Raw genomic sequence first — 26,351 nt, forward strand, 5'->3', positions numbered from 1 at the left:
AATATTATTTATTCAGTTGAAATTCAGCCCTGTAAATCCAGATAGGATGGACTGATGGGTTTGGTATCTCGTTAAGGTGGATAACAGGAGAGTAAGTAAAGGTCAAGTCTGCTTTCACAGATGATTATTACATAGACCCCAAAGTTTCTAATCTAGAGAATATCTCTAGTCAGAATATCTGTGGTGCACTGAGACATTATGAAAGGTGAGAGTAGAAAAAAGAAATCTGGTTTTGTTCTGGGTTCTGCTCTGGAATATCTGGAGATGATGGTGCAAAGGATTATTCATGAAATCAATAAAATTACAGACAACCCTGAAGATCCTCTTCGGAGACTCTCATACAACAACAGAGTGTTTATAGCCAGAATCTTCAGAATTGCTGTAATACTGACTGCTACAGAGAGCCTTTCTGCCCACCAGTCCCCATAGCCATTCACATCTATAATACCTAATTTAAAAAATTGATAATGTGAGTTACAACATTTAATTTTCATTTGGATTAATAATATATTTGAATTAAACTGAATTGAATTCCATTGAACTGTGGAATGAAACAAGCAAACACAAAATACTGATATACTATTTGACATGGCTGAACGGTTTTCATCCTTTATTAAATATATATTTTTTAAATTGATCATATATATATATATATATATATATATATATATATATATATATATATATATATATATATATATATATATATATATAATATATAATGCCACTTACAATATGGCGTCGCTCTTGACATACGTCCCTGACGCGCCTGCGGATTCAGCTCACTCAGAAGATCCTGGGCTGGACTTCCGGGTTCAGCCCCTAGTCGCCAGTGCGCAGACGCCAAATTCTCTTTAGCATAACGGTTGTAGTTGAAGCCTCGTCCGTCGTGTTTTCTTTGGTTTTTGTTCATTTAATCGCATTAAAACCGAACCCCAGCTGTTCAGTAACAGTTAGATGAAGGTCCGGAGACAGAAACGCTACCAGAGATGTAGCGATAGGAGCTCAAACGGCGACTGGAGGTAGCAGAGCAAGAGGAACACAGAAACATGGATGCTGCTTTTAAGATTCAGATGGACAGATTAGGTTAGTATGTTTTACTTCATTATATCAGCTGTTTGGACGCCAGCTACAGTTTACAATTATCTTACGCAGAATTTATTAAATTATTCTTATTAATGTCGCAGAGCTACCAGCCACTTGTTGTCCTTGTTCTTTGCTTGGTCCAGAGGATCTGGACCCCTGGCTGGTAAATGATTGTTTGATGGAGACGTAGACTCTAGTTTAAGTTTTATTTTTTACTCAGTGGCTAACGTTTAACCGTGAAATATGAAATGCACCAGCTCCACGCTCATGGTGCGTTCCAGTTCTACTTGGAGCGGGAAAATCAAAAATCACTTTCTCCACTGGGAATGTGGGAGCAACTACGACTTCGCGTTTCAACATGGCCGCTCCTGACGTCACTAGTGACGAGTATGACATCACTAGTCTCTGTATATTCTTTCGTTTTTGTCTTTATTGATGCTATGCCTGGTTCTGAGTTTCTGTTTAGCTGAGACAGCTTTGGGAACAACAGTTGATCTATTGCTGTTAATAACTTAAAGCTGCACTTTAATACAAATTTATTTTTTAGGTAATTTGTTAAAACTGTCAAAATTTGCTGACAGTAGAATATGAGACAGATGATCTATTAAAAAAAGAATCAAGCTCCCTTTGCTCATCCCAGTGATCTTGCTGCTATTTGCAGAAATACACCACTAGTAAGAGCCAGGAGGGGTGTCTCTGCAGTGTCAATCACGCTCCTGTACATGCTGCCCAGCAACCTTCCCCCGCTCAGTGTTTACCGTCACTCAAGCTCAAGACTGCTGGTGTGCTGCAGCTGTGCTAATGGCAGACAGGGAAACTAATGTTGCAGGAAAACTGCCAATTCCTCGAGTGGCGGCACCTGCTCAAAAAACAAGGAGAGGCAGGCGGAAGAAGTCCAAAGATGAAAAGCAAGCTCAAAAGAAAGAACTGGACCGAGCCCGGAATAAAACCAGGATAAACATCGGAGCGGCTTTTCTGAGGTGGAGGGAGCTCCTCTACCTGAAACGCTTCAGATCCGATGCAGAGTTAGCCACGTTTCTGCTAGACAAGTAAGTATCTCTGCTGGATTTATTTTTAATAACAACACAACTATGACGGTTACATTATCTCCAGTCTCTTTTCACTCTGTAGCTTGTTGCTAAGTCTAACAGTTAGCTTGTTAGCTAGTAGCATGGCAGTAATGTTAGCGATCACTGCCAACTCTTTCACACTCAGTATATATTTTATTGTCTTATTTAGTTGTTCCAACATTTATTTTGATTCAGAATGATGTCAGTAGTGAAATTAATTTGTGTATATTATCGTGATATAATGAAGTATTTACAAAAAGTAAATAAAATATGAGAGAACTGATTACAACATTAGCACCTAGCCTGTTGTGTTGGCTGTTTGTAATCCAAATGTTTAGTGTTTTGTGAGTTTTTTTTCTTCTGATGAATGTGCTCATGTTTGACATAATACTCTACTGTCTGTAGATCATCTCTTTATAAGGTGAGTGTGTAGCGTGGTGAAGGTTGTCTATAGCTTCCAAACAGGCCTGACAGATTTTGTACGGTTTGGTTTATTGTAGATGTGAAGTTGGAGCTTTGACTTCCGTCAGCCATCAGGCCGCCCTGTCCAGTTCTGTCGGCAGCTCATCATCAGATCGGTGAGAAAATATTAGGAGCTCATATTGCCAAGTTCACTATGATGGGTCAGCCTGAGCGGTAGTCATGGCGACAGATTATAATGTATGTTTTATTTTAGAATTATAAAAGTGAATTGAAAATCAGAGCCAATCATTTAAAGAAGATTTTAATGTGTGAAGAAAAATCTGTTAATGGTTTAACCTCAAGTATTTTATTTTCTACAGAGATCAGGACCTGAAATTCACTGCAGGATTGTGAATTATTTAGTTAAATCTTGCAAATCTAGATTTTATAATCTTAGTTCCTGCATACAATTACAGAGATGTATAATAACGTTTGCATTGGCGCCGTAGACTACCATTAAAAACAAATAATGAGCAAAGTTGTGGATGTTTCTTTGTAAATTTAGATGTTCAGAATTTGCTCTGCATTGAGGGGGAAGAAATTAAATGTAGGTAATGTTAGAAGACGAAGCACAGAATTTCTTCAAGTTACTAAAGGTAAAGAAACAAAACTCAGGCAGATAAGATTATATGTCACTTTTATTTCTACATGTTCTTGCTGTTAGCATTTCATCGCTGGACACTCATGATGACGTCAATGAAAGTGACTTCAATCACATTCAGAACTCTGTGTAAGTAGCATTTATACATATTTAACCTGAAATGTGACGTTTTGGTATCAGATTAATATTTTTGGTTCATAGCATCGACTGGGCTGGGGACTGGACCCGGCCTCTGCAGGACGACGCTGGAGACGTTTCAGCTTCAGAGGAAGGGAGTAGCATGGAGGAAGGCAGTTACCATGACGACACTGATGATGAGGAGGAGGAGGATTACATCCCCCCTTTATGCGTTCGGTAAGTTCCTAACTAAAAGTAATCTTTCATGAGAATAATTTTCCTTTATCATTGCTTTTTTGTATTCAATCAGCACTGCTGGTGCCGGTGAACAGAAGTTATGTCTGGATGCTCTTCCGGCCGTCGGCATGGAGGACACAGTTCATGACACTCTGGTCACAGAGTCAGCCGAGTCCCAACCAGTCCAGAGTGAGGATGACATCACTAATCATCCGGCAGCCATCACCTATCATGTCTGTCTGGTGCAACTCGCTCAGTATCTGCTGCTGCCCATCCCAGTGTGTACGGCTAAAGACCCGGTGACACTGGTGGAGTGTCAGGCAACTGGACCATTCCAAGTCCAGATCAAGTCCAGAGGAACAGCTGTCATCATGCAGTGGGTATGTTCATTTACTACTCCAGTGTTTCCCCTAGGGGGCGCCAAGCCAGCGAGAGCGCCTGCCGCACCGAGAAGATCACAGCCTGTAGGAATTGCAGGCTCACAGTTAATATTATTGACTTTGTCAGCCTAAGCACAGCACACTATCCAGGTGTGAGCTTTCATCTGTACGCAGTCGCTCGCCTACTGGTAGCGCGCTCTCAAACTCGGTCCAGAGCCGTGCTTTACGATGACGCTCCAGGCCACACTGCTAGCTCGGCTAGTCCTGGGCCTGGAGGATCGGTGTCCTGCAACTCTTAGATGTCTCCCTGGTCCAACACACTTGAATCCAACAGCTGAATCACCTCCTGCATGCAGTCAGAGTCCTGCTAATGACCTCATTGTTTGACTCAGGTGTGTTGAAGTAGAGATGCATCTAAAAGTTGCAGAGACCGGCCCTCCAGGCCTGGAGTTGCCCACCTCTGTCCTAGAGGAAACGCTGCTCTCTGTTGTATCATTGTTGTGATGGTTAGAAAGTAAAGCTAAATATTTTTAAACCTGTTTTCCAGATGTGTTCTAACAATCACTGTGTGTGGGAGTGGAACTCCCAGCCCACTTTCAAAGACGGGATGCAAGCTGGCGACTTCCTTTTGGCCTCAAATATCATCCTGTCTGGCAACAACTATGCCAAAGTTGCATTGCTTTTCAAGTTTATGAAGATGGGAACAGTGGATTGGTCAACCTTCTTGAAAATACAGGACACATACTGTGTTGGAACCATCAAGGACTTTTGGGACAGCAGCAGAGCTGAGGTCGTTTCCAGGCTGAAATCAAAGGAAAATGTTGTTGTACTTGGTGAGTCTAGTGGTCAATTTTAAAACCTCGGGCAATGTTCACATGCAACTCTGTTTCTCCTGCTTTGATGAGAAATCTTTTTCTTGTGCATTTGGTACTTTTTAAAGCTGATGGTCATATGGACAGTCTTGGGTCGTCTGCTCAGTTCTGCACCTACACCATCATGGAGAATGAAACCAAAGAAATCCTATCAATAGTCAACATTGACAAGGGGGAGACACAGAGGCGTTCTGTGATGATGGAGAGGGAAGGCTTCATCAGGAGCTTTGACCAAATCCACCAGGAGGTTAAACTCACTGAAGTTTGCACAGATTCACAGTCACAGATATCCGCTCTATTCGGTAAGTCCAGACCACAACCCGCTATGTTTTTCACACGCTTTGAACATTGCCATGGTGCAACGGATTTTGAAAGGCTGGAGCTGCTGCGTGAAGAACAGGACAACACAAACTACAGAGTGAGACGAATGTTTGGAGCCCCCCTCATGACCGGTTAATGTGTCAGCTATAAACCTAGTTTTATATTAAAACCCTGTAATCTAAACCCTACAGCTTCATACTGTAGGATTTTACAGTGTAAAGCCCTACAGTTTTATACTGTAAGGGTTTAGGGAAGATTGTGGACGGCGTTTCTACAGAAGATCTATGGATCTATGGCACCGTTAGAAGGGCGGGGCGTCGAAGGAGGGGGGCCGGGGAGAGAGGGGGGGTCAAAGGAGAAATGGTGTGTGTGGGGGGGGGGCTAGCGTACCGTTGAGTGCTGGGGCGGGGAGGTGGACTGACAGACAGCGTATTGCAAGAAGGAGGTCTGACTGTACGCTAAACCCCCCCTGCCTCCCCAGATAAGCTGTTTTATTTCTATAATTATTAGTAATGTCACTATCAGTAATAATGTGTCTACCTGAGGATTCCTCGGCTCATTATCTTTCATTAGAGCCTCGTTGATGACTGTATGTTGAAGCACTGAGGAGTTACAGTCATCTGATGTTTATATATCAGCTGTTATCCAAGTTGTGACACTTGGATAACAGCTGTACATCCTCTAAAATAAAACATGTCCAAAATGACATTTCTTTTTGTGATATCTTGATCAGTCTTGAGATCCACAAGCAGAATACTTTATTCTACAGATTTATTGTATTTTCCAGTCCATACATTCAACACTCAATGTACATTTACAAGAAATAAAAATGAAAAATCTGGGTGAAGCAAAATTTTTTAATTTCTTTTGTGTTGCAAACATAATAGCTACAAACTACTTACAGTTAAAGTATTTTTGACTGAAAAATAGAAAATTCAGCTTGTCATCTTCATAAAGAGACCAAGCTTTTTCATGTACTTCATATTGTTCAAGAACAGCAGCTGATTTAATTTAGGTTTACCTTTTCAGGCGTTTTTGGTGATTTAGGGGTTGAGAGTTAAGGGGTTAAGGAAGTAATTCTGACACTGAAGAAGACTTAAGTGGTTTTGGTGCACAGGAGGAAAATAAAGATGGTGATTAATGACTTTCATAGGCTGATGTATTTATTTATTAAGCAGCTATGTTACAGACACTGCTTTGAAAAAGCATTTATGGTACATATTTATGTATGTTACAGTGACATATTCCATTAGAAGTAAAAAAAACAAGTCTGTAAATATCTCATGATGTGGCTCATAGACAAGCGTGGCCAGTATTCATACCATTTTATTTTTCTTTTCAAAACTTGTGGGTTTATCTCATATTCTTTGTGCTCACTAGTCTGGAAATTACGGTAATAAATGCTTGACCTCGTAGGATTTCATCTATCAATGCAACAGTATTCCTAATTTCATTTCTGTTATACTGTTATTTGATAGACCCAGTCAAAGGAAAGTATAAGGACAGTGGCGTGCTGCACACTCTAGACATGTGGCATGGTTCCAAAAACTTGGCCAAGAAGATGCATGCAGTAAGCTTTCTTGTGATTAAAATTAAGAAATCAAAAATGACAAACTTGTATATTTTTCTTCAATATTTCATTTTGTTATTTCTGTATTTGTGTTTATTAAGGCAGGGCAGCAAAAGGGTTGTTCCATCCTGCTGCACTGGATCAAAGACATCTGCAATTATTTCTGGTTCTGCTGCAAGATGACTGAAAACTATGATAACTTTTATGTGAGTCGCACCCAAACATCCTGGATGTAATTTTTCTAGCACTTCAGCATTGAGTTGTTGTTGCTATGTGGGGTAAATAAAACCAGTTTAGAGGTTGGTATTCATTACTGCACATTGATAACTGTAATAGCAAGAGTGAAACATTGTGGGAAAAATGCAGCCACTATACTATACAAATTGTATATTTGATAAATGTAAGTTTAAACTGTTATGTTTATTTTGTAATGTCAGGAGATGTGGGCTGGCCTTCTTAACCATGTAACAGGAGAACACGAGTGGCCCCTGGACGCCGGTCAGCGTCCGTCTGGGGAACGCAGAGACAAGGCGTGGATAGAAAACGGGTCCGTGGCCCATCAGGCTTTATCGGAAATTATTCTGAATCAACGCTGGCTTAAGGAAGTACACAAGTACTTGCACTTCAGGTATGAATATGTTTAATTATTCGGTGTTTCTACATATATTGCCCTTGAGAAAAAGCTTATATGATCTGATGGGTCTCATTGAAATTTTAGGTCAACGGCTGAGCTGGAATCTTTCCATAACCACATCCTGATGTATGCCAGCAAACGCTCCAGTTTCAGCCGTCCGGTCTATGAAGCCCGGATCTTCCTGGCTGGCCTGGATTACAACCACCATGTTCACAGAGCGCCCAAGAGAAAACCCGACGGCTCCGCAGAGTATGTAGTACTTTTTATTTATAATTTGTTACTCTACCTTATCAAGAAAGACTCTGGATATAAATATTTTCATTTGTTTTTATTGTTTGTCTAACATCTAATTTCAGATATCGGAAACTGTATAACAGGAAATCCAGAAAGTGGTGTTTGTATGCTATAAAGGAGGAAAAGGATTACCGCTACATCCCTCAGATTCAGAGGGCCATTGTAGGGAAGCGGGTGGCATCAGGGCGAGGTTTCCCTCGTCTTACTGCCACCACACAGAATGACGCTCGTCAGTACGGCGTGCTGTTCGTTGCACCAGCTTCCAGCACACAGCAGCCATTAAAGTCACAAGCCAGCAGGGGCCAGAGTAAGAAGCAGATGTTTGTGTCACTGTTTATAATTTCAACTAATTACATGGATTTTAGCGCATTAAAAATTTCAGCGCAATTTATCGCATGTCTTTTTTGTTGTGTAGAGTCAGAACTATGTATTCTCGTTTCTGGTACGGCCGTAATTCTGACGCACAAGCGACATTCGCAAACAGCGCTGTCATTTCTCATTTGTCTCGGCTCTCTGGGGGTTAATTTCTGCTTCATAAACATGTAGCAGCTCACACTAATTTCAGCATCCGCATTTCTAAAGAAGCTCCATGAATGATCAGAGAAACTCTGGAAAGATGAACAGATAGAAAAACACTTTGCTCCAATGTGATGGTTGAAGAACAGACTAAAAACTATGAATATCTTTGTTGTTGAGCTCATATGTTGATGTAATAACTGAGCACCAAATCGTTTTTAAATTAAAAATGTTGCTTATTTTGTTAATATGATTGTTTATTAAAATCCAATCATTTTGATTAATTTCAGACCCTTAAATTAACTTGATTAAAAATTGTAATTGAATATCAAACCATCACAGCTGCTTTTTACATTCCTAATGAAAATCCTTTAATTTATTAAATTAGGAAAGCTACGCCTCGTTTGGCAAGACTGAATTCTAGTTTTGATTATGATTAATTTTAAGGAGAAAAGTGCTTTCTTCCCCGTCAGTGAGGAAAGCACTTTTGGATCAATAATCCAAATTATTGATTCGGAATAATTTCCGAATCAAAAATCAGACATATCAAATTCTTGTGGACCTTGAAGGTGTGTGTGAAAACAAACATCTCAAAGCAACATGACTGAGGTCAACGCTTCGACATCGATCACGTTGTTCCTTTCAGTCCACAGTTTTCTCCTAAACTCTCCACGTCGTTTTTAATGTTCTGTCTGATACGATTAGCCTCGTCCTTCTACATTTGCCTCAGTCTCTCTTAATCGCAGCTGTGACTAACAAAATATACTCTACCCACGTGTCGCTATAAAATCTTTGCTTTAACATAGAAAGTACTCCTGCACCAGTTTCTGTTCCATCTTCTCGAAACCAGAGGGGCCATGGCCAAAGGCGTAAATCCATCTCATTACTGGAGGAACCATAAACAGGAACATTTCCTAAGAGACATTTTGGGGGGTCGGCAAAGTTACAGTGAAATGTAACGTAAAATGTGGTTTAAAAACTTTTAAACCACATTCAAGCTGCAGGACCAAAAATGACTAGTAATGCACATTAAACATGTTTTATTCTCAGTAAGCAAATTATTGAGAAATAAAACTAAAATTCAAATGTTGCTTTTATTTGAGTTTTGTTCAGTTTGATCTAATCTCTGCTACTCCTTTACAAACATTTAAGGTTCTAAATAAAAAAGTTTTAATGAGTAACTGCTCTCAATAAAATTCCTCATAAACATTGATTTATTGAAATGGCTCATAATACAAGTTATGGGCTATTTAAATAATAACTTGTTAAGTTGCTTTATTTTTAAGCCTTTTTTAGTTTTGTCATGTCCTGGATGACTGAGAACCAACAGGTAGATAGAAATGAATATCTGGGGAATATTATAACTTAAACATAACATTTAAAGCAGCAGGGTTTATATAGAAAAATATTCAGATTTTATTTTGTGGTTTTAAAGGCTCTGCATTGAGGACAGTGAGAAATAAAGTTATAACTTTTAGTTTTCTCTTCTGTTCTGGGCTCCCACTCTGAGCTGGTCCACTTGCTCAGCCCCTCCCTCCCGTTTCAAACTCTTCTAATTTAACTAAAAGTTAAAGAGTTAAATATGAATGAGATGTTTGCTACCGTTGACAAAAAAGCTGAAGTCTATGAAAGCAGTGCAGCAGTTCTGCTAATAAGGCAGCTTATCATGATTCAGTCAAAGTAATAAAATAACGAACTGCAGTCTGATCTTTATTGTTAATGTGTTTCTTCTTATTGAGCAGTGAAAGTAAATAAAATGTTTACATGTCTTTTGCTGTAAGTATTTACTTATTGGAGGGTATTTTATTTGTGCTGCAGAGCCACAGCTAATAGCTAGCAGCTAACAGCTAGCTCCTCACTCCAGCGGTTCTAACTGAGCTGGTGCCGTTCAGCTGCTGTTGCTCCTCCTACACTTTGGACTGAACCATTGTTCTAATAATGGAGGAGGGACCTGAAAATTTATTCTTATTTTTTTCTGAGATAAATGATAGATTTATTTCGTTTTTTGTTTCTTTTACCTTTTCATATTGATATTATTTAAATGCAAATGTTTCTTCAATTATTTTTGGGGGGGGACAATTCTAGACTTTTCCAAGATTGGGGGGTCCGTTCCCCCGACCCGCTGGATTTACGCCTGTGGTCATGGCTACACTAATTAAGTTGTAATAAATTGAAATGTTGACTAGTTGCAGTTGTCTATAATGAACATGATGTGTTTCAGTGTTGCTCGCAGATGTTCCGCAGATTGTGGTTGCTCTAGAAGAGGACGTTGAAGAGCCAAGTCCTGCTGTGGACCAGCAGAAACCAGAAGCTCCCCGCATCAAGGAGGAACCAGATGATGAATCTCAGTTCTCACAGCTTCATCAGAAACAAGCAGAAGGCCGGTGTCTTCCGGCCAGCAGCTCGGATGACAAGATGGAGACCGAGGAAGAGGAATCCAGCAGGAACCCAGATCTACATTCTCATCGGGACGCTCTTGAAGAAAAGAATCCAGGTGTGGACCATCAGGATCCAAAGCTGCTTCACATCAAGCAGGAAGAGGAAGAACCTTGGACCGGCCTGGAGGGAGAGCACCTCAGTGAGAAGCAGACCGATCCATTTCCACTAAATGTCGTTCTTGTGAAAAGTGAGCATGAAGAGAAACCTCTGTTCTCACACCTTCATCAGTCAGAAGATGAAGATCTTCCAACCATCAGTTCAGCTGACCAGATGAAAGCAGAAAATGAAGAAGAGGACGGTGGAGCAGCAGAGTCCAGCAGGAACCCAGATCAACACGCTGATGGAGACACGTCCAGCTCTTCAGAGACAGAGGTCAGTGAGGATGAAGAGGAGGAGGATGATGATAGTGACTATGATTTTGATGATGATGATGGTGACAGTGATGATGAAGGGAGCCATCCTGACTCCCAGCATCAGCGCATGTCAGACTCTGGATCTGGAACTGAGGACAGTGAGACTGACTGGAAGGAGGGCAGAGGTCAGGAGTCAGGAGAAAACGCCGTCAATTCATTGAGGTGCTTTGAGTGCGGTAAACAGTTTGTTAACGAGCGCTCTCTGCAGAGACACATGACCCATCATTCAACAGGAAGGGCTTCACGCCGGGCAGTTAAAAGTAAAAATACTAAAGGGAAGAAAAATGTCAAAACACTAAGTCCAGGGAAAGTCCAGAGTGATGTCAAATTATTCACCTGTGATGACTGTGGTAAAAGTTTCAGTTGGAAAAATCATCTAAGCAGACACAAGAGAATCCACACAGGAGAGAAACCTTTTGGCTGTGATGTTTGTGGACAAAGATTCAACCAGAATTCTAATTTAAACAAGCACATGAGAATCCACACGGGAGGAAAACCCTTCGGTTGTGATGTTTGCGGACAAAGATTTAACCTGAAGTCATACTTGCACATACACATGAGGATTCATACAGGAGAGAAACCGTTTGGTTGTGATGTTTGTGGACAAAGATTTAACCAAAAATCCAACTTAAACAAGCATGCCAAAATCCACTCTGGAGGGAAACCGTTTGGTTGTGATTTCTGTGGACAAAGATTCAACCTGAAGTCATATTTAAGCAAACATGTAAGAATCCATACAGGGGAGAAACCATATAGATGTAGTGTTTGTGATCAGAGATTCAACCTAAAGTCACATTTAAACTTGCACAAGCTAACCCACACAGGAGAGAAACCATTTGCTTGTGACATTTGTGGACAACGTTTAATACAAAAGTCTGCTTTAAAGAAACACATGAAGATCCACTGTGAGGTAAAATCATTTGACTGCGATGTGTGTGGACGGCGATTCAACCAGAAGTCGGCTTTAAAAAGACACTTGAGGATCCACACAGGTGACAAACCTTTTGGTTGTGACGTTTGTGGGCAAAGGTTTAACCAGAAGGCACATTTAAACAAACACATGACCCTCCACACAGGAGCCAAACTGTTTGGCTGTGATGTCTGTGGACTAAGATTTAACCTGAAGTCACATTTAATCAAACACAGTAATGTCCACAAGGATGGAGAAAGTGTTCAGATTTAAATGTTCACAGCTGTTTAAAGCTTTAAAGTTTAGCCATTTTATTTTTGAACCATGATTCTTTAAACTGTACAATGCAACAGGTTGCTAAGAACATGTGGGATATTACAGTACACATCTTTTCTCTACTAGCTTACAGCAATAGACTTTATAAACTCTACATGCCTGCTGCTGTCTAATCAAAGGTTTCTTCACAAGAATGCCAGTGTTTTTATCTGTTTCTATGAAATTGATATATAAATATAAAAAAATGTTTTTTGAGCATTGTGAATTTCTTAAACTTTTATTTTTGTTGTGTTGTGACGGACAAAGATGTTTTTGTCAGAATTTTGCAAGGTAATTGAGTTAATGTCCTTCATGTCTTTCTCTCGTCTGCTTTTAGTAAAAGTGTTTGTTTTTTCAAAGCTGCTTTTTTCTTGTGTCTGGAGAAACTTCTGTGTGCCTCATGGTCTGGACACAAACTGACTGGATGGTTATAACTGTCACAAACTGAGGACTTCATGCAGCGTGATTATCAGCTGAATATGAAAAAGTATTTTATATCAGAAATTCTGTACATGTAAGAATATTTTAAAGAATTTCCTTCATTGGACTCTTGTGCAACTTGTTAAAATTTGTTTATACTATAAAAACAAGACTTAATTTTCGTTGCCTGACATTGAATCAAAGTAAACATTTTCTCTTCTGGGTCAAGCAGGATGATCAGAGCTTTTTATATTTGCCAAGTTTCAGCATAATAAATGATTTGGAAGATTTTAATCTCCTCACTCTGAGCTGTAGAATTATTATTACTGGGAAATGATTTTCTAATATTAAAACCCTTTGTTTTAAATGTGTTTATTTTAAGGTATACATTACAATATGACCACAACTGATGATAAATCTCCTCCTGTCTCCGTCAACCTATAAAGGAAGTTTATTTAAGCTGCTCTTTATCTGGGATCTTTAATGTTGGACGGTTTGACTTCGTAGAGAAGTCCATGTTCTGTTCAGAAGTGGAGATCAGATTTTGATATCTAGTGATTTTTCCAAATTTACTGATGTTAATACTAATACATTTATTTATGTTTTCATAATAAACACATTCTATTTTCTCACTGCAGCCGAACGCTTCAAAGGAGTTAGTCTGTTCCTTTCATCATTTTCTTTTTAATAAAAAATGTTATAAGCATCTGACCCCTTTCCAGTGAGACAAGATGTTGATGTAAAGCTACAGATATCTGCAGGTGAGAAACTGAAGGGAACAGGAAGTGTTTGAGGGAGGAGCATCTTTAATTATTTAATTATGAAACAGAAGAGAGGCCAGCAGAACGTCAGAGCTCCACCATGAGCGTTCGTCTAACTTTGTTCTGCTGCTTCTTCCTCTGTGAGTACTTTTTAATTCTTTGATTCGGTCTTTAAACCATCAAACAAACCTGTCTAACCTCATATATCTCTCACCCTGTTTCCAGGTATTTAACCTTCTGGCTTTTCTTTGTTCCTGGCTGGATTCTCTGTTCTGCTTTGTCCCGTTCAGTTCAGTATTAATTATTATATGAAGCCCCTTTAAGTTTTATCACATTTCAACTTTCCTGACAGTTTCCAGTGTTTTCTCTGAGGAAGGATCATACACTTTTGTTTTGGACCCGTGAGAACAGAACCTTCAGAGTTCTGGATGGACATAAAACTGGAATCTGGAATAAAGTTCAGGCACAGAATGACTTATTTCTTAAACTGACCTCTGCAGTCAGTGAAAGTAAAGATTCTTAATTTCAGATATTGTTAAATATATTCTGTTCTTGTTAGAGTTTCTATCGCAGTGCTTGAACTGCAACTTTTCAAACTCTTAAAAACAAGTTATTTTTATTACTTGACCTTCTGTCTTTAGTTTGGTAATAAGTTAGTAGATTAACATCTGTGTTGCATGTTAAACCAGGCTGATTTACGTTGAGTTTCCATGGTAACGATGATGATCTAACCAGAATGATTCAGTAGTTTCTGCAGTGAAACATGTTGAGTTCAGACTGCAGAACCTAACAGGAAGTTCTGCTATTAACCAATGATCTGCTCTGCAGGTCAATAACAGCAGAGCTGAAGTCTTCAGAGTTCCTGAGGAAACGTTAGTGACACAGAAAGGATGGAGCATGGAGGGTTTCTGCAGGGAGAAACGTTCTTGTTCAAACACAAGGACCGGACGCTCAGTCGGGTCGACACAGAGTTGGATATTAATTTTGTTAAGCCAAAAATAACAGATCCTTTATTTTTGTAGCATTTCAAATCAATATTAATAAAATATTTTTGCAGCAAAATAAATTAAAAACGTCTAAAATCATATTTTCATGGTGAGTTACTTTTCTACCAGTTAAAGCTGCAATACTTTTGATTACTAATGTTGTGTACATAGCTCGCCTTTTCCCTACTAATATGGCGGACACAATAACTCGTAGCTGTAGGCGGGACTTCCGGGTTTTTGCTCCTTTGATGTGTGTTGGGGCCTCTCTCCTCCTAGTGCGCAGACTCCAGCCGCGGTGACCGGAGGCTTTTCTTCTGGTTTTGGTCGTCAGGCGGGTTCAAATTGAACTGTAACGGTTTACCGGTCTGTCTGGAGACCGAAACGCCACCGGAAATGTAGAGACAGCAGCTCAAACAGCGACTGGAAGCAGCAGAAGAGGAGAAACGCAGAAACATGGATCCTGCGTTTAGCTCTGGCGTTCAGATGGAAACATCAGGTCGGTGGCTTTTCCTTTTTCACATCCACTTTGGACTTTAGTTATAGTTTAGCAGGAATGTTTAGGAAGATGACGGGTTTACCTGAATGAGAACTAGTGACGCTGCTGTCTGTATTTGAGGCTTGTTACGGTGTGTCAGATCTACTGGTGGCCAGTTTATCTGGTGACCTTCGCTGCGCAAGGCGGATGTTTTTAAATGAGTAGGGGGCTGCGTCGATCCCTGATCAAAATGCCACGAAGTTAGAGAATGGTTTAAAAATGAGCCCCTTTTTAAAATATGTGCCACAGACATGGTTATTATTCGTGTGCGACATCCTGTACTTTGGCCAGTTTCATAAGAAGTAAAACAAATAAAACATGGCCACAATCATCTAAAAATAAACAGGAAAGATTATGAATAAGCTAAAATTCACACCTTCCTCTTACAAAAAAAAAAACCGACAACAGCAAAACATTTTATGAAAATCTTTTAACTTAAATCACATTGTTGTTTAGTTTTCAATGCAGCAAACATCCAACACGCTTCTGCGCAATAAGGACTTTTTAAATCATACAGTTAACATTTTTCAGGACAAAGTGTTAATTTATAATTTATTTGAACCTTGGGTTAATTGTAATATATTTTCTCTGCAGCGCGTATTTGGCTTCATTGATTTTAAACTGGACATTTAGAGACAGGATCTCATTATAAGCTTTGTACATAATTGCATTGGCTTTAAAATGACCAAATAATTAAATGCAAGTGATTTGAACTGGTTTGGTCGATTCAGAAAGCAATATATCATATGTGGATTCTCTTTTATTAAAGGAAAAATTCTGTTTTCAAGTAACACAATAAGTTTTATATAGAATACATAATATTCTACTATATATTTAAAAATAATCGATCAAAATTTTTACATGAATTAAAGTTCTGCTTTAAAAGGCCATTTAGTCTAGGGCTTGGGCTTTGTACTGGAAACTCATTGAGATTTGAGACTTAACTGTTAAATCTCAAATTATCTCACGATGTTTTCTATGCACAGATAATATTTTTGGTTGTGGTATTTCAATGTGAAATTACCATCTTACAATAAACTTTAAAACTCTATACAATTTTATTAACTCTTTATATTTAACATCTTTTATATACAGGCAATCTCACTGAGGTCCTGTTCTCTGAATAGACCTCCACTGACCAGTTAAATTAGTCATTTTTATGCTATTTTACAAAAATGCTATAGAATAAAATTTACATTGTTGGAAAGATGAGATGTTTTACAAACAAAATTCTGTTTGATTGTTTAGATTTTTCTGAATTATCGATGATTTGATAGTTTTCAGAAGAAAAATGTATTGTCATTGGAAATCACGGCACTAATTAAAATAAAGATGAAGAAAACAGAATAAGAAGAAAGTCTTGGGATGTGTTGATATCTACTCATGAGGCAGTTCTTGGTGATTTAACATCTGTAAAATGATCTTAAGACACAACAAAACTTCCAGTCCTTTTTTACTGAATATCGTCTCTTTTGTCGTCTAAAAGTCGTCAGTCGGGTTTGGAGTTTCCCTCTAATTAGTTTTAGTTGGAGTGATCACTCTACAGGTGGGATAAATGGCTCTAATATTTGAGCAAAACATGAATGAGAGTCGAGATTTTTCACTTGATCTTTAGAAAATCTACAAAAATAAACTTCTAACATCTGAAGAAGCTGTACTGTTCCTCCATGACTACAAAGACTTTTCTGCTTTTCAACTGTTTACATAAACTTTTGAGATTTATTTTATAAGCCTAATGCTGTAATAGTTTGCTTACCAAACTCATTTACAGTGAGTGGAATGTGATGGATCCTCAACATCATCTCTGATTGTTACTATCAATGGATGGTTTAACCTTCAACTTCAGGTGAAACAGAGACTGGAGCAGAAGGAGGAAACTATATTTAAAAATCTCAGGCTATTATTCTGAAAAACAAATAAGGAAGGGAAAAACAAGTTTGTAGGTTGGATTCATAGCTCCGTTAACAGTTCATGGTCAAGAGGAAAATCCAAAATCAACCTAAAATTATCCCAAACATCTGCAGCCGGTCCAGGTTCTTGTTCCTGGTTCTGGTCAGAACTCTGGTAGATTATTTCTTCATAGCTCAGAACTTCCTTCATTTTTCCAGTTTACTGATTGCTTCATTAATCAATATGTGATTAATCTCAGCATCGTTACCTGATTATGTTAATCAGATTCTTCCACTAATTCTGTTCTACCTTCTTAGAAATGTTAAACTCTCATTGTTCACAATGTGTTTGTTGTGTTTCTGTGTTTTCTGCAGAAGCTGAGGAGAGGCTGGTGGTTAAAGAAGAAGCTAATGAAGAGCAGAGTTCTGGTGGAGACCAGCAGGATGCAGAGCGTCTTCACATCAAGGAGGAAGAGGAGGAAGTCTGGAGCAGCCCAGATGATGAAGAGCTCAGTGTGAAGGAGGAGACCAATCCTACCAGGTTTCCACTCACTGTGGTTCTTATGAAGAGTGAGGATGATGAAGATAAACCTCTGTTCTCGCAGCTTCATCAGCCAGAAGTTGAAGATCTTCCAACCAGCAGCTCAGCTGACCAGATGAAAGCAGAAAGTGATGAAGAGGACGGAGGAGGAGCAGAGTCCAGCAGGAACCCAGAGCCTACACACTGACAGAGACACTTCCAGCTCTTCAGAGACGGAGGTCAGTGGGGATGAAGAGGAGGAGGATGATGATGTGAACCATCCTGGTTCTCATCTGAAACACCCACCAGACTCCGGCTCTGAAACTGAGGACAGTGAGAATGACTGGAAGGAAACTAGAGCTGCCGAGTCAGGAGGAAACGCCGCCAACAAGTCGCTGAGCTGCTCCAAGTGCAGTCAACAGTTTGGTAACAAGCGCTCCCTACAGAGACACAGTTCAAGAAAAAACTGTTCGGCTAAAAACGTCGACTCAGCGAATGTCCAAACTGATTTAAAAGGTTTTATCTGTGATGACTGTGGGAAAGGTTTTAGCCTGAAAAACTCTTTAAACCGACACCTGAGAATTCACACAGGAGAGAAACCATTCAGCTGTGACGTCTGTGGACAAAAATTTAACCAGAAGTCTCACCTAAAAATTCACAGGAGAATTCACACCGGAGAGAAACCTTTCAGTTGTAGTGCGTGTGAAGTTAGATTTAACCAAAAATCAAGCTTAAATCTGCACATGAGGAACCACTCAGAGGAGAAACCGTTTCATTGTGATGATTGTGAGCAAAGATTTAACAAAAAGTCAGATTTAAACAAACACAAGAGAGTCCACATGGAAGAAAAACCCTTTGGTTGTGATGTTTGTGGGAAAAGATTCAGTCGAAAGGCAGATTTAAACATGCACACACGAGTCCACACTGGAGACAAACCGTTTTCTTGTGATGTCTGTGGACAGACATTTAGTCTTAAGGCTAATTTAAAGAAGCACATGAGGATTCACACAGGAGATAAACCATTTGGTTGTCTTTTCTGTGAGCAACGATTCAACAGAAGGTCACATTTAAACATACACATCAGAATCCACACTGGAGAAAAACCATTTGTTTGTGATGTTTGTGGTCAAAGATTTAGTGATAAGTCAGCTGTAAACAAACACATGAGAATTCATACAGGAGACAAACCTTTCGGCTGTGATGTTTGTGGGAAAGGATTCAACCAAAAGTCGAGTTTAAACAAGCACATCCGGATCCACACTGGGGACAAACCATTTGGTTGTGAGATTTGTGGACAAAGTTTTAATCAAAAGTCAACTTTAAACATCCACCAGAGGATACACACCGGAGACAAACCTTTTGGTTGTCACGTTTGTGGACAAAGATTTAACCACAAATCAAATTTAAACAAACACAAGAGGATCCACACAGGAGAAAAACCCTACGGCTGTCATATCTGTGGGAAAAGATTTTACCAAAAGCCTCATTTAAACAGACACATGCGGGTCCACATAGGAGAGGATATAGTTTAAATACATAAGTTAAAGGTTCATTCCAGTGAGGAGTCCACAGGAAATCTTCCTCTTCCTCTCCTGGAACCGATAATACCTTGGGGACGTAATAAACTGGGACGTAATGTCTTTTGGATTCGCTGAGTTCTGGAGTGTTGCTGCTTCTTGGTGATTTATCTGATGATTCAGGTCAACACCCACCGCCGCAGCAGACTTCAGAAAGCCATTAGAAACCAGGAAGTCTCCCCAAAACAGCATTCATATCCAATTGTTTCTAAACGTTTATGGTTTAAAACACAAGGGAAGCGTTTGGATATAACTGTACTGATCCCAAGCATTAAAGTCTTTATTTTAAAGAATAAACAATCAATCTTCTGCTCTTCTCCGTTTCATCTGCCCTGCTGGCTTCCTGGTTTACTTTTCTATTGACAAATTTATTGGCACCTGTCTTGTTAGTGACCAAAAAAACCCACAATGGTCACTGAAATAACTTGAAACTGTCAAAAGCAATAATAAAAATGTACTTAAAATGAAGCTTTGAAAATCAAACATTGATTTTGATTTTTGGTTCAAGCTAATAATTTAAAAACCACACTATTGAAACAGGCCTGGACACAAATGATGGTACCTGCAACTTAGTATTTTGTTGCTCAACCTGTTAATTCAGTCAGATCATTTTTAACATTTGTTTCTCTGATCTGATGTTTTTAAGTTTTTTTAACCTCCATCCATCCAATGACAGATAAACTAGAGAATAAGTGGAAGTTGGCCTAGAAGATTCACACACACTTTGTTTATGAAAATTCTGTTCTTTATGTTAAAAGTTAAACATTTTATGCAAAATAAGTTTTTTTATGCAGTGCCATCAGCTTAAGTTTAAAAATAAATACATGACATGAATAAGTTTAGCTGTTTGGCATGTTTATGTAGTAATAAGCCTAGTTTATTGTAAAACTCTGAGGAGTTCCCGTTTTGTGGTTCTGCGACTGTCTGGTTGTCTTTGCATCACACCAGAACTGGTCTGCACATCTTTGCAAAGATCTCCGTTTCCTTCCTGTTACTCCCAGGTGTGTCGCCCCTGACATCAGACGGTCAGTTCAGTTCTTCTCCCACAGCAGTCAAGACAGTCAAATCATAATCTGTTCAAGTCTGCACAAATACCAAACATAACAACAAAAGATAAAACCAATAGATGTTCTGAAACGTGTTAGTTGATGAACTTCTTCTTTATGCTCATATCTTTTCACGTTCCGTTTCATTGCTCACTCTTTCAGTCTCACTCAGCTTCCCCTTTTCACTCACACCATCTTGAGTCACATCCTGACCCTAACCTTACTGATTAAGACATTAGAAACATTTCCAACAGAATAATTACCAGTTATTACTACTGACACAATTATCAAAACTATAACTTCTAATGTTTAGATACAGAACAAAACGGATTAAAGCAAAACTAAAAGACAAAACACACAAGAACAACCTCATTAATTGTCGATGCACAGAACAGCAGTTTCTATTAAATGTAGCAGAGTTTTCCAGAACAGTCTGAACAACACAGATCAGGCCTCTGGTTCTAAATCCGATACGTATCTGATCTGACGTACTGAGCTGAGTCCGTTCGACCCGGTCGCATTCATCCGACCTGAACATTGATCCTCAACATTCAACAAATGCATCCTGATTCGTGCAAACGGAAAGAAAAACAACAACCAGGGCGGACTGTAACAAGGATTAAGTTAATTTGCTGCCTGCAGTCAGACAGCAACTTCAAAATCCTAAGATATGCTGCATCATTAGCATCCATGTTTACTTCACACTGAGCACTTCTTCTTCTACTTCTTTATTTTATGTCGGTTGGCAAAACACTGAGCATGCTCTTGTGTAACGTTCCTGCGCCCTGTACTGTGCATACATTTGCATTCAGATCACATCCAGGTCGCATATATTTGGAAATGTGAACAACAACTCAAAAACAAATTGGATTTTATAAAAAATCATAATTGGGCATTAAAACCTGCAGTGTGAATGTAACCATAGTTTTTCTTATTTATCTTTTGTTTTTACTTAATAGTTTAGTTGAACTTTACTAGCCTAGTTAAAGAGTTTATTTACAAAAGTATTTCAACTGGAAGTTAAGGGTTGTTATTTTTTTAAACATAAATTCTTGTATTTTGAAGACAAGTTGTTTATTCAATACTTTTGTGCAGCAAAATGACATAAAACACTAAAAACACAAATTTAAACCTTTAACTCTGTGTGACAAACATTTTAGTTTTATACGTTTTGTATCAGATCCTATTTATTTATCTCATCTATCTGCAGCTTTAAATCAAATGTTTTGGAAACATTATAATGTTTAGGTGTGAAATAATTTGTAAATGTAAATGAGCATTAAGACACAGTGATGCTGTCAGGCTGTATAGTTATAAATAAATGAGGCTCCAGCTGAAAGCAGAAGCGGGAAACATTTTCATTAGAACAGGAACAACGTTAAAGAAGTTAAACTTGATAAAAGAAAGAAGAACCGTTAGAGTCTCAACATGATCATCGCCTGGTTCTGCCTCGTCTGCCTCTGTGAGTCACTTTTCTTTATTCTTTGTACATTGAAACATTTTATCAGTAATTTATTATTCTGTTCATGTAAATAGAAACTATAACAGTGAAACTTTAACATGCAGCTGAGGGTTTGGTTGGCTTTGAAACGGGAAGCTGAAGTAAAGTTTTAAAATAACCAGAGTAAAACTGAAGCTGACTGGCTTCATATTCATGTTTTATGACTTATCAGTTTTTACACCTTTTTATTCTTCCTTCAGTCTAAAACTGAGGAAATTAAAGAGAATGTTTAAAGTACTGAGATTGTTTGGTTGTTGAGATGTTTCTGCTTCCTGAACACTAAAGCTGCAACATTTAAGATTTTCATCTAATTTTGATCATTTTTCCACATTTTCAGTCGGATCGTTTCAGAACTTCTTAGTTTTAATGTTTTGATGCTTGAGGGCTGAAGGTGAAATTCATCAGGAGTTTATTACAGATATGTGAAGTTTTGCTCTCGGTTGGACCCGGCCCATGAGTGTAACTGAATCAGAACAAGCTGTGGTCTCACTGCAGAACCAGCAGGAAGTCCTGACATTAACTGTTGGTCTGTTCTGCAGCTCTGCACATCACCAACAGCAGAACCGCTGATCCTGTGAAGCGTTTTTATAGAGTTCCTGGAGGAGAAATCAACATTAGATGTTCCTTTCCTTCATCTGGAGAATGGAAGATCTTCTGCTGGGAAAACTGTGAAGAAAAAAACATTCTCATTGAAACACGTGAAACATCAGATGGAAATGGACGATACAGGATTGGATCTCATTGGAACAATCAACATGTTTTTGTTGTGAGCATCTCGGCGCTGACCCAGTCCGACTCAGGATGGTACCGATGTGGATTGTGGACATTTTCATCCAGATATTCATACCAGGACTTTGAACTGGTTGTTGCTGAAGGTGAGTCTGAAAGCTGCTACAGACGTTAACGATCCCGTCTGATTGAATCCAGTCACTAATGACTGAGTGAACAGTTCATCACCTCATAGTTTTAATTCTACATTTCATTCATGGTTGAACTGGGCAGCTCCCAGTATGAAACTGGGATTAATGTGATCAGATTATTATGATGGGATCAGAAACTAACAGATGATTATTTTAACAGCTCTGCTGGTTGGAAACAAAGTTTCTCACCTTTTTAAAGAAGCTGGCAGCTCAGTGACAGTCGCCTGTTCCTTTAAAGACTCTGGGAGAAAACGACGGTTCTGCAGAGGACAATGTGAAAAAGTTCTTGTTGAGACTGATGGAGTCAGAGCTAAAAGAGGCAGATACAGCATTGAAACCTCAGGAAAAGTTCTGTATGTGAGCATCTCAGCACTGACCCAGTCTGACTCAGGATGGTACCGATGTGGATTATGGACAACTTCATCCAGATATTCATACCAGGACTTTGAACTGGTTGTTGCTGAAGGTGAGTCTGAAAGCTGCTACAGACGTTAACGATCCCGTCTGATTGAATCCAGTCACTAATGACTGAGTGAACAGTTCATCACCTCATAGTTTTAATTCTACATTTCATCCATGGTTGAACTGGGCAGCTCCCAGTATAATAATGTGATCAGATTATTATGATGGGATCAGAAACTAACAGATGATTATTTTAACAGCTGTGTTGGATGGAAACGACGTTCCTCACCTTTTTAAAGAAGCTGGCAGCTCAGTGACAGTCGCCTGTTCCTTTAAAGACTCTGGGAGAAAACGACGGTTCTGCAGAGGAAAATGTGAAAAAGTTCTTGTTGAGACTGATGGAGTCAGAGCTAAAAGAGGCAGATACAGCATTGAAACCTCAGGAGAAGTTCTGTATGTGAGCATCTCAGCGCTGACCCAGTCTGACTCAGGATGGTACCGATGTTACCTGGACATGGCGTTTGGCCGAGATCCATACAGAGGCTTTTATATCAACGTTACAGACGGTGAGTTTCCATTAAATAAAAATTAAATCTTCAATCCAAGATAAATATGTAACAATGCTTGTGTTAAAAACATTCTACCTTATAACTTGAACTTATATTATGAAACTTGCTTTTATTTTAATGTAAATTATGACACTGTTGATTGATTATTTCCAGCAACGGATGTGTTTTTCTCAGCTCAGCTCATTTTAAATTCATTCTTTTTCATTTGGAGCTAAACTTTTTTTCCAATTCCCAGCAGTCAAACTGACAACAACAACAGCAACAACCAGGAGTTTCAGCTCCAGTTCAGCAAATTTTACTTCTAGTGAGTCTCCACAGAAGGAAATATTCGTTGCCTCACTGTAGTCTGTAGTCTTTTCTTCCAGTCTGACTTGTTTGAAATGTTTCAGCAACAACCAGGAGTTTCAGCTCCAGTGCATCAAGTTTCACATCTTCAGGTTCCTCTGCACCCACCGACCATTCAGCTCTGAGTGATGGCAATAAATCATCTCCAGGTCCAACCACTCTACCTGCTGGACATGCAGAGTTTTTACTCTGTTACCACAGAAATGCTCAGTTTGATGCTAATTTGTGTTTTTAGGATTTGTTTGTTTGGATCCCCAGCAGCCATTGCCATAACAATGGCTTCTCCTCCTGGGGTCCACATCATTAAAACATTAATTACAAAAACACAAACATATTAGAAACATAACACATAATTCATAAATACACAATTATCACACTTTATATAATAAAAATAATGAAGTTATATTAGGAACATAAAACAGTTTTGGATGTTTGAGATGAATATTTGTCTCCTGGGCTGTGAAACCCACAACATTAACACTAATAACCCAACATAACTTCCTGTTTTCAGACGTTCTGATGATTGTGGGTCTGGCTCTGGCCTTCATCATCATCATCTTAACTGTGGCTCTGCTGGTTTTCTGCAGAAACCGATCACAGAAGCATGGCAAAGGTAGGAAACAGAATAAACACTCAGATACCTGGTTACCATGGTAACCTGCAACATTTACCAAAACTCCAAAGTTGTTTTTTTTTTGTTTTTTTTTCAATATTTCAGTCTAATTTAAGTATGACAGGTATTGTAGGTTGACTGGTTCTTACTGGGATCTTAAAGTTTGAGCGTTCAGGAGCTGAAGCTGCAGGTCAGACAGGACTGATGTTGGTGGAAGGTGTTGGAGATGTTCTGGTGTTTAGTCTGATAGATCTTTGTTGAGAAGGCAGGAAGAGGACGAACACACAGGATTCCCAGGTGTGGAGTGAGTGTGGGCAGGTGGAAAAAGAGAGTCTGCAGTTGGAATGAAAGCTCCGACTCAGAAAGAGGAGAAGATTCAGAGATCAGCTCACCTGAACGCTCAACACCTTTCAGATGGGATTCTGGTGACTCTCCACCTTCTGATGAGCCCAGCATGCAGCAGATCTGAGGTCAGTCTGCAGGATGTGACCAGAACAACCAGAGTTGGAGTTCAGGTTGAGGTGATTTGGTTGCTGGATGATTCCTCAGCAAGATCTTTTAGACACATCTCAGTGAGAGGAGACCTCAGTGAAAACCCAGGACTCACCTGGAGATCATGTCGCTCAGCTTTCTACAAAAGCATTTCAGTTCCCCCAAGTTGAGGAGGAGGGAGAATCTGGTGAGCAAGAGGAGGTCCAGGTTGGTTCATCTGTTTCAGTCCAGCCCAGTTTCAGCTGGTCGAAGACAGATCAAGGACTGTTGAGGTTCAGTTAGTTACTCCTCCTTAAAAAGAACCTGTGCAGAAGGTGGTTATGGAAGCAGGTTTCTGAATCTTCTGGTCTGTTTTTCAGATCCTGCTGTGAAAACAAAGAAAACTCCTGCTGTTGAGGTGAGTTTGAGGAGCTTCACAGTTCAGCAGAAATGCTGTAAAACTGTCAGAAATAAAGATGCATCAATTTCCCTTTTTCTCCTGAAGACTAACAGAGTTTATGAAGAAATCAGAGGAGATGAGATGAAATCTGTTCCAGTGGAAATCTCCACAGTTTACAGCTACGCCTCCTACAGTAAACCAGCTGCAGCTGATGGCGTCTACAGCCTGGCGACGGCAGCTCTTCCTCTGGACAAGGTAAGCTGAACTTTGACCTGAAAACTTACAAAAACTCACATTCATTCATTCATTCATTCATTCATTCATGACAAAAATAAATAAATTTAAAAGATGATTGAATGGTATGGAGATGATCTGAGTGCCTTGGTGTCCAAAACCCGCTTTGTGTTTTTCAGATCCAGTTTAATGATCAGGAATCTCTTGTTGCTCTGACCAGCAGCTCATCTTGACCACTTGCTTTTCTTTCTTCAGGCTGAAGATGATTTGACTAGACCAACCTACGCCCAGGTGAGCTTCTCCAGCAGAAGCTCGGACTATCCGCTGAGACCTTCAGACGACGTGGTTTACTCTGTTCCTCGGGTTGCTGTTGGCAGCCATGTTGCAGAAGAGTCTCTGTACTCCAATACGGCGTAACTTCAGGACCGCAGAGAGAAACCGGCTTTAGTCTGGTCCAAGCTGAAACGGGCAGATGATCCACTTTAACTTATTTTTATCCATTTATTATTGTTATTTGTTATTATATTGAATTTAAATGTAACCTTTGATCTTTCAAGTCGACTTTCTTTCTGATTCATTCAGATCAGAACAACTTCTGGTTTTGTCAGAGATCGTCTTTGCCTGATGGGCGGATGAACCCGTCTCTGCTCTGTAAAAATGTCTGTTATTTCTCTGGTTTTGTTACAAACTTCTGGTTAATAAATTATTTCCACAGTTACCAAACTGCCTCTTGTCATATCTCAAAGGTTCTTTTTGACTCTATTAATAAACAGAAAACTGCTTCAGGGCCGAACATAAATGGTGTAACTCTAAGACTGCGTAGCCATCACATTCTTTTTATTCTTTTCCCATTAAACTGACCCGTTTTCAGCTCTGGGTGGCTCAGTGGTTCGATTCTCAGTCTGGGATTATTTCCACTTTGACC

The 26,351-nt window shown here is 39.3% G+C and overlaps 3 protein-coding genes across 12 annotated transcripts in view; all 3 read left to right on the forward strand.

Annotated features, from left to right (window-relative positions):
- The window catches only part of LOC116718600 (polymeric immunoglobulin receptor-like), a 66,053-nt gene extending 39,904 nt beyond the window's left edge, over positions 1-26,149 (forward strand). The window contains exons 1-10 of one of the 9 annotated variants that reach the window (XM_032560730.1): positions 21,121-21,433; positions 22,012-22,347; positions 22,553-22,858; positions 23,055-23,360; positions 23,599-23,667; positions 23,753-23,857; positions 24,220-24,321; positions 25,173-25,210; positions 25,298-25,447; positions 25,682-26,149. In XM_032560730.1, coding sequence (XP_032416621.1) covers positions 21,400-21,433; positions 22,012-22,347; positions 22,553-22,858; positions 23,055-23,360; positions 23,599-23,667; positions 23,753-23,857; positions 24,220-24,321; positions 25,173-25,210; positions 25,298-25,447; positions 25,682-25,843 — 1,608 coding nt within the window. In that variant the 5' untranslated portion in view covers positions 21,121-21,399 and the 3' untranslated portion in view covers positions 25,844-26,149. Of the gene's footprint in view, positions 1-21,120; positions 21,434-22,011; positions 22,348-22,552; positions 22,859-23,054; positions 23,361-23,598; positions 23,668-23,752; positions 23,858-24,219; positions 24,322-25,172; positions 25,211-25,297; positions 25,448-25,681 lie in introns of those variants that run through there. The other 8 variants (XM_032560736.1, XM_032560745.1, XM_032560753.1 and 5 more) reach the window with 8 other exon arrangements.
- Positions 828-17,124, forward strand: LOC116718590 (uncharacterized). Of its 2 annotated transcripts, XR_004338957.1 has the most exons (15): positions 828-1,086; positions 1,748-2,135; positions 2,657-2,734; positions 3,283-3,348; positions 3,421-3,573; positions 3,647-3,953; positions 4,501-4,786; positions 4,894-5,127; positions 6,625-6,716; positions 6,818-6,922; positions 7,154-7,344; positions 7,435-7,599; positions 7,707-8,347; positions 8,907-8,908; positions 17,115-17,124. XR_004338957.1 is itself a non-coding variant. In XM_032560713.1 (14 exons), the coding sequence occupies exons 2-14, from the start codon at positions 1,888-1,890 to the stop codon at positions 12,193-12,195; spliced, it is 3,984 nt and encodes a 1,327-aa protein (XP_032416604.1). In that variant the 5' UTR covers positions 846-1,086; positions 1,748-1,887; the 3' UTR covers positions 12,196-12,965. The 2 variants fall into 2 exon arrangements, 1 of the variants encoding a protein (XP_032416604.1); XM_032560713.1 differs by lacking the exons at positions 8,907-8,908; positions 17,115-17,124 and adding an exon at positions 10,382-12,965 and having other exon boundaries at positions 846-1,086; positions 7,707-7,951.
- On the forward strand, positions 14,679-19,234 carry LOC116718661 (zinc finger protein OZF-like). The gene is made up of 2 exons (XM_032560846.1): positions 14,679-14,900; positions 17,204-19,234. Exon 2 carries the CDS (start codon positions 17,501-17,503, stop codon positions 18,878-18,880), a length of 1,380 nt encoding a protein of 459 aa, XP_032416737.1. The 5' UTR covers positions 14,679-14,900; positions 17,204-17,500; the 3' UTR covers positions 18,881-19,234.
- Positions 26,150-26,351: the final 202 nt, after the last annotated feature.

This window comes from Xiphophorus hellerii, chromosome 1 (assembly GCF_003331165.1).
Source record: "Xiphophorus hellerii strain 12219 chromosome 1, Xiphophorus_hellerii-4.1, whole genome shotgun sequence".
Lineage (NCBI taxonomy): Eukaryota > Metazoa > Chordata > Actinopteri > Cyprinodontiformes > Poeciliidae > Xiphophorus > Xiphophorus hellerii.

Coding starts and splice junctions, on each gene's coding strand:
- LOC116718590 (XM_032560713.1), top strand. CDS start 1,888: ATGGCAGACAGGGAAACTAATGTTGCAGGAAAACTGCCAATTCCTCGA. Junction 2,735..3,282: donor GGCAGCTCATCATCAGATCG/GTGAGAAAATAT, acceptor TCTTGCTGTTAG/CATTTCATCGCTGGACACTC. Junction 6,717..6,817: donor TGGCCAAGAAGATGCATGCA/GTAAGCTTTCTT, acceptor GTGTTTATTAAG/GCAGGGCAGCAAAAGGGTTG.
- LOC116718661 (XM_032560846.1), top strand. CDS start 17,501: ATGAAGAGGACGGAGGAGGAGCAGAGTCCAGCAGGAACCCAGAGCCTA.